This window comes from Osmerus mordax, chromosome 7 (assembly GCF_038355195.1).
Source record: "Osmerus mordax isolate fOsmMor3 chromosome 7, fOsmMor3.pri, whole genome shotgun sequence".
In the NCBI taxonomy this organism is placed as follows: domain Eukaryota; kingdom Metazoa; phylum Chordata; class Actinopteri; order Osmeriformes; family Osmeridae; genus Osmerus; species Osmerus mordax.
The window spans coordinates 20,812,944-20,822,943 of NC_090056.1; the positions used below are offsets into that span (position 1 = coordinate 20,812,944).

The 10,000-nt window shown below is 53.9% G+C and overlaps 2 protein-coding genes across 2 annotated transcripts in view; both read left to right on the forward strand.

Moving 5' to 3' along the window:
- si:dkey-32e6.3 (uncharacterized) overlaps positions 1-202 on the forward strand; it is a 1,886-nt gene extending 1,684 nt beyond the window's left edge. The window contains exons 3-4 of the mRNA XM_067239419.1: positions 88-107; positions 190-202. Of these exons, the coding sequence (XP_067095520.1) occupies positions 88-107; positions 190-202 (33 nt within the window). The remainder of the gene's footprint in view (positions 1-87; positions 108-189) is intronic.
- Positions 203-235: 33 nt separating this feature from the next.
- Positions 236-6,841, forward strand: klhdc8b (kelch domain containing 8B; the record flags this gene model as incomplete). Its single annotated transcript, XM_067240763.1, is given in 2 exon segments — positions 236-336; positions 6,353-6,841. Coding segments are annotated over 2 exon segments (267 nt in total). The 3' UTR covers positions 6,550-6,841.
- Between the last annotated feature and the right edge of the window lie 3,159 nt (positions 6,842-10,000).

The following is a 10,000-nucleotide window of genomic DNA, read 5'->3' on the forward strand; positions in this document are numbered from 1 at the left end:
GGAGAGAGGGGAGTGGAGATGGAAAACATGATCGTGTGACCAGGGGTTGTGTGTGTTATGACCCTGTGTGTGTGTGTGTGTGTGCAGGTGTGTGGTTGTGACCCTGTGTGTGTGTGTGTGTGTGTGTGTGCAGGTTTGTGTTGTGACCCTTTGTGTGTGTGCAGGTGTGTGTTGTGACCCTGTGTGCAGGTGTGTGTTGTGACCCTGTGTGTGTGTGTGTTTGTGTGTGTGCAGGTGTGTGGGTCAAGCCGTCCCGGGGCTCCAGGATGAGGGAGAAGAGAGCTGACTTTGTGGCCGGCTGTCTGGGAGGACGCCTCATCGTAGCTGGGGGACTGGGTAAGACCACACACACACACTCACACATCCACACACACACAAACACACACACACACACACACATACACACACACACACTCACACATGCACACATCCACACACACACACACACACACACACACACACACTCACGCACACACGCACACATACACACACGCACACACACATACATACATACACTTACACACACACTTACATACACACACACACACACTCACACACATACACACACACACACACATATACAGTGAGGCAGTCTTGTGGTTTATTAATAGAGTTAGTTAAATGATGTGTCACTGTCACAGCTTGTGGTCCTGCGCAAACAACAGAGAGAAAGACAGACAGAGAGAGAGTGGGGGGGAGGAGAGAGAGAGGGGGAGAGAAAGGGGGGGAGAGAGAGGGGGGGATGAGAGAGGGGGGTTCCACAAAGAGAGAGGAAATGAGGGAAAGACACAGCGTTTCCTCTCTGAGAAGATGAAAAGCTTTCATCACACAGCTGATGTGACTGTGTCGCACGCTCTCTCACACACACACACCTCTCTCACACTCTCTCTCACACACACTCACACACACCTCTCTCACACACACCTCTCTCACACACCTCTCTCACTCACACACTCTCCTCTCACACACTCTCTCTCACACACACACTCTCTCACACTCTCTCTCTCACACACACACCTATCTCACACACACCTCTCTCTCACACACACACCTCTCTCACACTCTCTCTCACACTCTCTCTCTCTCACACACACACACACACACACCTATCTCACACACACCTCTCTCACACACACACACTTCTCTCTCTCTCTCTCTCTCTCTCTCTCTCTCTCTCTCTCTCTCTCTCTCACACACACACACTTTTCACACACACACATTATCTCTTTCCTTGTCAAAATACATTCCAGCTGCTAAGTTGTTTCCTGTTTCCATGGAGACACACAGAAACTTAACATGGATATGCACTTCTTCATCTTCAGTTCTCCAGGAACAGGTTGTCATCAGCGTGTTTTTCAGGGTCGACAGGAGGCCGTGTCATCCCTTTGGGCCCTTTAGCTTCCTGCTGACTGTGGGGGGACTGTGTGTGTGTGTGGGGGGACTGTGTGTGTGTGTGGGGGGACTGTGTGTGTGTGTGGGGGGACTGTGTGTGTGTGGTGGGGGGGACTGTGTGTGTGTGGGGGGGGACTGTGTGGTGTGTGGGGGGGGACTGTGTGTGTGTGGGGGGGGACTGTGTGTGTGTGTGGGGGGGGGGGGACTGTGTGTGTGTGGGGGGGGACTGTGTGTGTGTGTGGGGGGGACTGTGTGTGTGGGGGGACTGTGTGTGTGTGGGGGGGGGGACTGTGTGTGTGTGGGGGGGGACTGTGTGTGTGTGGGGGGGGGGGGACTGTGTGTGTGTGGGGGGGGACTGTGTGTGTGTGTGGGGGGGGGGGGACTGTGTGTGTGTGGGGGGGGACTGTGTGTGTGTGTGGGGGGGGGGGGACTGTGTGTGTGTGGGGGGGGACTGTGTGTGTGTGTGGGGGGGGGGGGACTGTGTGTGTGTGGGGGGGGACTGTGTGTGTGTGGGGGGGGACTGTGTGTGTGTGTGGGGGGGACTGTGTGTGTGTGTGGGGGGGACTGTGTGTGTGTGGGGGGGACTGTGTGTGTGTGGGGGGGGGACTGTGTGTGTGTGTGGTGGGGGACTGTGTGTGTGTGTGTGGGGACTGTGTGTGTGTGGGGGACGACTGTGTGTGTGTGTGTGTGGGGGGGGACTGTGTGTGTGTGTGTGGGGGGGGACTGTGTGTGTGTGTGGGGGGACTGTGTGTGTGTGTGGGGGGACTGTGTGTGTGTGTGGGGGGACTGTGTGTGTGTGTGGGGGACTGTGTGTGTGTGTGTGTGGGGGGGACTGTGTGTGTGTGTGTGGGGACTGTGTGTGTGTGGGGGGGGACTGTGTGTGTGTGTGGGGGGGACTGTGTGTGTGTGGGGGGGGGACTGTGTGTGTGTGTGGGGGGACTGTGTGTGTGTGTGTGGGGGGACTGTGTGTGTGGGGGGGACTGTGTGTGTGTGTGTGTGGGGGGACTGTGTGTGTGTGTGTGGGGACTGTGTGTGTGTGTGGGGGGACTGTGTGTGTGTGTGTGTGGGGGGGACTGTGTGTGTGTGTGTGTGGGGGGGACTGTGTGTGTGTGTGTGGGGGGGGACTGTGTGTGTGTGTGTGTGGGGGGGACTGTGTGTGTGTGTGTGGGACTGTGTGTGTGTGTGGGGGGACTGTGTGTGTGTGGGGGGGGACTGTGTGTGTGTGGGGGGGGGACTGTGTGTGTGTGTGGGGGGGACTGTGTGTGTGTGTGTGGGGACTGTGTGTGTGTGGGGGACGACTGTGTGTGTGTGTGTGTGGGGGGGACTGTGTGTGTGTGTGTGGGGGGGACTGTGTGTGTGTGTGGGGGGACTGTGTGTGTGTGTGGGGGGACTGTGTGTGTGTGTGGGGGGACTGTGTGTGTGTGTGGGGGGACTGTGTGTGTGTGTGGGGGGACTGTGTGTGTGTGTGTGTGGGGGGGACTGTGTGTGTGTGTGTGGGGACTGTGTGTGTGTGGGGGGGGGACCTGTGTGTGTGTGTGAGGGGGGGACTGTGTGTGTGTGGGGGGGGGACTGTGTGTGTGTGTGGGGGGACTGTGTGTGTGTGTGTGTGGGGGGACTGTGTGTGTGTGTGTGGGGGGGACTGTGTGTGTGTGTGTGGGGACTGTGTGTGTGTGTGTGTGGGGGGGGACTGTGTGTGTGTGTGTGTGGGGGGGGACTGTGTGTGTGTGTGTGGGGGGGGGACTGTGTGTGTGTGTGTGTGGGGGGACTGTGTGTGTGTGTGTGGGGACTGTGTGTGTGTGTGTGTGGGGGGACTGTGTGTGTGTGTGTGGGGGGGGGACTGTGTGTGTGTGTGTGGGGACTGTGTGTGTGTGTTGTGGGGGGGACTGTGTGTGTGTGTGTGTGGGGGGGACTGTGTGTGTGTGTGTGTGGGGGGGACTGTGTGTGTGTGTGTGGGGGGGGGACTGTGTGTGTGTGTGTGTGGGGGGGACTGTGTGTGTGTGTGTGGGGGGGGGACTGTGTGTGTGTGTGTGGGGGGGGGACTGTGTGTGTGTGTGTGTGGGGGGGACTGGTGTGTGTGTGTGGGGGGGGGGACTGTGGTGTGTGTGTGTGGGGACTGTGTGTGTGTGTGGGGGGACTGTGTGTGTGTGTGGGGGGGGGGACTGTTGTGTGTGTGTGTGGGGGGGGACTGTGTGTGTGTGTGTGGGGGGGGGACTGTGTGTGTGTGTGTGGGGGGGGGACTGTGTGTGTGTGTGTGTGGGGGGACTGTGTGTGTGTGTGTGGGGACTGTGTGTGTGTGTGGGGGGACTGTGTGTGTGTGTGGGGGGGGGGGACGGTGTGTGTGTGTGTGTGGGGGGGACTGTGTGTGTGTGTGTGGGGGGGGGGACTGTGTGTGTGTGTGTGTGGGGGGGACTGTGTGGTGTGTGTGTGGGGGGGGGGGACTGTGTGTGTGTGTGGGGGGGGGGGATGTGTGTGTGTGTGTGTGGGGGGGACTGTGTGTGTGTGTGTGGGGGGGGACTGTGTGTGTGTGTGTGTGGGGGGGACTGTGTGTGTGTGTGTGGGGGGGGGGACTGTGTGTGTGTGTGGGGGGGGGGGACTGTGTGTGTGTGTGGGGGGACTGTTGTGTGTGTGGGGGGGGACTGTGTGTGTGTGGGGGGGACTGTGTGTGTGTGGGGGGGGGACTGTGTGTGTGTGGGGGGGGGGACTGTGTGTGTGTGGGGGGGGGGGACTGTGTGTGTTTGGGGGGGGGACTGTGTGTGTGTGTGTGTGGGGGGAGGGGAATGTGTGTGTGTGGGGGGGGACTGTGGTGTGTGTGTGTGGGGGGGGGTACTGTGTGTGTGTGGGGGGGACTGTGTGTGTGTGTGGGGGGGGGACTGTGTGTGTGTGGGGGGGGACTGTGTGTGTGTGTGGGGCGACTGTGTGTTTGTGGGGGGGGGGGACTGTGTGTGTGTGTGGGGGGGGACTGTGTGTGGGGGGGGACTGTGTGTTTGTGTGGGGGGGGGACTGTGTGTGGGGGGGGACTGTGTGTTTGTGGGGGGGGGGGACTGTGTGTGTGTGTGGGGGGGGGGACTGTGTGTGGGGGGGGACTGTGTGTTTGTGGGGGGGGGGGACTGTGTGTGTGTGTGGGGGGGGGACTGTGTGTGGGGGGGACTGTGTGTTTGTGGGGGGGGGGGGACTGTGTGTGTGTGGGGGGGACGACTGTGTGTGTGTGGGGGGGGGGACTGTGTGTGGGGGGGGACTGTGTGTGTGTGGGGGGGACTGTGTGTGTGGGTGGGGCGACTGTGTGTGTGGGGGGGGGGGACTGTGTGTGTGTGGGGGACGACTGTGTGTGTGTGGGGACGACGACTGTGTGTGTGTGTGTGTGGGGGGAGGGGACTGTGTGTGTGTGGGGGGGGGGACCTGTGTGTGTGTGTGGGGGGACTGTGTGTGGGGGGAGACTGTGTGTGTGTGGGGGGGGACTGTGTGTGTGTGTGGGGGGGGGGGGGACTGTGTGTGTGTGGGGGGGGGGACTGTGTGTGTGTGGGGGGGGGGACTGTGTGTGTGTGTGTGGGGGGGGACTGTGTGTGTGTGTGTGTGTGGGGGGACTGTGTGTGTGTGACAGAGGGTAGAAGGAAATCTAAAGTGAAGTTTAGTTAAGGCCATTCTATGTTTGTGTGTCTGACGGAAGTTTAGTTAAGGCTATTCTAATGTTTGTGCGTCTGACGGAAGTTTAGTTAAGGCTATTCTAATGTGTGTGCGTCTGACGGAAGTTTAGTTAAGGCTATTCTAATGTGTGTGTGTCTGACGGAAGTTTAGTTTAAGGCTATTCTAATGTGTGTGTGTCTGACGGAAGTTTAGTTAAGGGCTATTCTAATGTTTGTGCGTCACTCCCTGAAGAGGTGTGCGTGTGTTCTTCCCAGGCAGTGATGAGACAGTGTGAAGCCACACTAATGATCTGTCTGTAGAAGCACACCTGTTCTGGCCTGCTCTCTCTCCTCCTATCCTCTCTCTCTCCTCCTCTCTCTCCTCCTATCCTCTCTCTCTCCTCCTCTCTCTCCTATCCTCTCTCTCTCTCTCCTCCTCTCTCTCCTCCTATCCTCTCTCTCTCCTCCTCTCTCTCCTCCTATCCTCTCTCTCTCCTCCTCTCTCTCCTATCCTCTCTCTCTCCTCCTCTCTCTCCTATCCTCTCTCTCTCCTCCTCTCTCTCCTCCTATCCTCTATCTCCTCCTCTCTCCTCCTATCCTCTCCACTCTCCTCTCTCTCTCCTATCCTCTCCACTCTCCTTTCTCTCCTCCTATCCTCTCTCTCTCCTCCTCTCTCTCTCTCTCTCCTCCTCTCTCTCCTCCTATCCTCTCTCTCTCCTCCTCTCTCTCTCCTATCCTCTCCACTCTCCTCTCTCTCTCCTATCCTATCCACTCTCCTTTCTCTCCTCCTATCCTTTTCTCTCCTCCTATCCTCTCTCTCTCCTCCTCCTATCCTCTCCACTCTCCTCTCTCTTCCTATCTTCTCTCTCTCCTCCTATCCTCTCCACTCTCCTCTCTCTCTCCTATCCTATCCTCTCTCTCTCCTCCTATCCTCTCCATTCCTCTCTCCTCTCAGACTAACACTGATAAACACCCTGGCCTAGCAGATGCATATGTTAGCATTTTGCTGCGTGTGTTGATGACTAACAGTGCGTGTCCACTACAGCGACTACATCTCAACTCGAATCTCTTGGATTGCGTTGTGTTGCTTCCCACAATGCACCATGCAACTGATTCGCCTGGCTCCATTGAAAAGGAATGGAAAGCATTGTGTCGCTGTACTGGACATGCACTGTTAGTCAACATATTAGATATCCATCAGTTATCATATGTAACCTGTCTTACATGAAATACAGGGTTCATACTAATTTAATCATCTAATCTAATACTGTGTGCGTGTCTGGGTATATATGTGTGTGTCTGCGTGGGTGTGTACTGTGTGTGTGTGTGTGTGTGTGCAGGTAACCAGCCGTCTCCCTTGTCCTCGGTGGAGAGTTATGACCCTGTGCGTCGACGCTGGGAGACACTGTCGTCCATGCCCTCCCCACGCTGCTCCTGCTCCCTGCTCCAGACCCCCACCATGATGCTGCTGATTGGGGGCGTGGCCCAGGGGCCCAGCGACGCCGTGGAGGCTCTCTGCCTGAGAGAGGCCGCCTGATGCTAGGGCCCAGGGGCCCCTGGGCCACTCACACACACAGACTCACTCACATACACACTCACACAGTCTCACACACTCTCTGTCACGCACACACCTTTTGAACTGTGCAGCATCAGGACCAACGCAGGGTACTTCTCTGGAATCTGGAGGCCGTCTGTGTCTCCATGCTTTTCTATTCTCTGGACTTTACTGCAGTGGAACCGTGCCCAGAGCAGTGGCATGGACCCGCGTGTGTGTGTGTGTGTGTGTTCTTTCTAACTTGTGCATCTGTGAGTAGAGCATAGCATAAATAATGTGGTGTGAAACTGAAAAGCATCTTTTTTAGCCATCCTCCCACACGTGCGTGCGCACACACACACACACACACAAGTGCTTGTACACACACACACACACAAGCAGAAACGCACACACAAGTGCTTGTACACACACACACACAAGCAGAAACACACACACAAGTGCTTGTACACACACACACACACAAGCAGAAACACACACACACACAAGGAGAAACACACACACACAAGCAGAAACACATACACAAGTGCTTGTACACACACATACACACACACTACCCGCACACAAACAAAAACACTCACACACTGTGATATAGCCAGTCTAAACACAGGGACTTTGGTATCTGTCTCAGATAAATATTTATATAGATACATTATAACAAACACGTGTATATTTAACCCTTATTATAGCATCCACATATATATTTTATATTCTGATTACATAAATTCATAAAGAATTCAGATAACATAAAATAATATGTTGAATCTGTTACTTAAACAGCTGAAAAGATGGTGTAGAATAAAATACAACAGAGTAGAGTATTGTAGACTAGAATACAGTACAGTACAGTACAGTAACCTCACAGTCACAGGTGTATTATAAACCTTCAGAAGCAGTTCATCTATTTCAGCATTAGTGAATTCCCATACTGGGGCGGCTTGATTCGATATACTGGGCAGCGTTGTTTCTAATCACACCTTGCTGCCCAGCGCCCAAATTAACAGAGCATCCTGCTGGTAGGGAACACACACACACTGTCTGCACACACACTGTCTGCACACACACTGTCTGCACACTAACACTGTCTGCACACTAGCACTGTCCTCACACACACACACACGCACACACACACACACACACTGTCTGCACACTAACACTGTCCTCACACACACACACATTGTTTGCACACTAACACTGTCCTCACACACACACTGTCTGCACACTAACACTGTCCTCACACACACACACACTGTCTGCACACTAACACTGTCCTCACACACACACACACACACTGTCTGCACACTAACACTGTCCTCACACACACACACACTGTCTGCACACACACACTGTCCTCACACACAAACATAGTGTCCTCTTGTTTCACCCCCCCCCTGTCCAGTGCAGCAGTCTGCTAGCAGAGCAGCTCGGCCACGACTGTATCATCCTAACACCTGGGAAAAAGGCTTTTGAAAATGTTTACATTTGGCATAATATGTGTTTGGCTACTAAATGTATTTTTTAGGAAAACAAATTTCACAGTTTTCTCATCTAGTATAGTTTCATAATTGACCAACTATATTTACACAACTGTTCCTGAGGTCGTTCACGTTTGTTAGAAAGCCAAGGGTGTCCTCTCAGGAGACATGAGTGAGGCCCCAGAACCATGTCCTCTACAGGGGACATGAGGCCCCAGAACCATGTCCTCTACAGGGGACATCAGGCCCCAGAACCACGTCCTCTACAGGGGACATGAGGCCCCAGAACCATGTCCTCTCCAGGGGACATGAGGCCCCAGAACCATGTCCTCTTCAGGGGACATGAGTGAGGCACCAGAACCATGTCCCCTGGAGACTCACATTTACATTTAGTCATTTAGCAGACGCTCTTATCCAGAGCGGGGGATAATGCCTCATGTCCCCTCTCCATGAGGCAGATGCTGTCTGGAGCGTTTGCACACCTTCTCCAATCAGACTGAACCGTTTTCTAACATATGTAAACATTGTGCGCTCTTGACCATGGAAGCCTAATCTGTCACAGTGCGGAATATCCATGGACACCGTCGTCCGGGCAACGGCAACTGTGTTCTCGAACCGCAGGTAGCATTATTGTTTTCTAACAATATATTATGGTTTTGTTTATTTGATGTTTATTTAATTTTTTTATCAGAAATGTATTGTAATTTTCAGAGTGATGAAGTGTTGGTGAATATTCTCCTGGGGCCGGTTGCACAAAACACCTTAAGTTTTTTCCTTAATTATGACACTTAAGGGTACATTTCTCCTTAGCTAAGGGATTTACTTAATGGGGTTGCACCGAATCCCTTAAATGGTTTCCTTAGCTAAGGTGAAACGTTAAGGGATTTATTACATTGAACGTGATTTCACAGCAGTAAAATTTGACCGTTTCCACTGGTTTGTTGATATCCACTGTTGCTATTTAGTTAGTTATGTTGATGTTTGTGGTTCTATCACTTCATGTTTAACTGTGTTGTAGTGAGGTCAGATGGTCTGGTTTGGTTCTGCCTGGTTTTGCTTCTGGTTGTAGCCCTGGCCCTAGCCCTGGCCCTGGCCCTAGCCCTAGCCCTGACCCTAGCCCTAGCCCTAGCCCTGGCCCTGTTCCTGGCCCAAGCCCTGGCCCTGTTCCTGGCCCTGTTCCTGGCCCAAGCCCTGGCCCTAGCCCTGTTCCTGGCCCAAGCCCTGGCCCTAGCCCTAGTCCTAGCCCTGGTCTGGTCTATGAAGCTGTGCTTGGTGTGAAACTACTGAGCAGGGATGAGGAGGACACTGCCTGCTGCCGTCAGGCCACTATCAGCAGTAATGTACCGCTGTCAGCTGTAGAAGGTACAGTCTAAAATACTAAACTGATTAGTACTGTAGAATGGCCAGCCTATTGTAATATACTGCTATTAAATGTGTTTGGGAATAGCAGAGGCTAACGGGCAATGAAAGCCTTTCATGACATGTTTAAACCAGATTTCTGATGGACAGCAAAATGCCAAATGGTTTGCATACACACATGAACACACACAAGTCCACTAGCGCGCACACACACACACACCCAGGAAAACGCCCAGACAGACTGCCACATACACCCCCAGGCAGACATGTTGGAGCAAAATGTTATTAATCCCTAAAGCAGAAAAACTGGACTTGAGCTGCCCAGAGCTGGAGCTAGCGCTGACTAAGCTAGCGCTGGCTAAGCTAGCGCTGACTAAGCTAGCGCTGACTAAGCAAGCGCTGGCTAAGCTAGCGCTGGCTAAGCTAGCGCTGGCTAAGCTAGACAAAAAGATGACTAACCTAGCAGACTGCCTAACTATTACTAGCCAACTATCTGACTGGTTAATTAGCTAACTGGCTAACTAGCTTAAAGGCAAAGTAGCTAACAATCATCTAGCTGACAGGGTGGAGGCCCTGCCTAATGATACTACAGACAGCTCCAG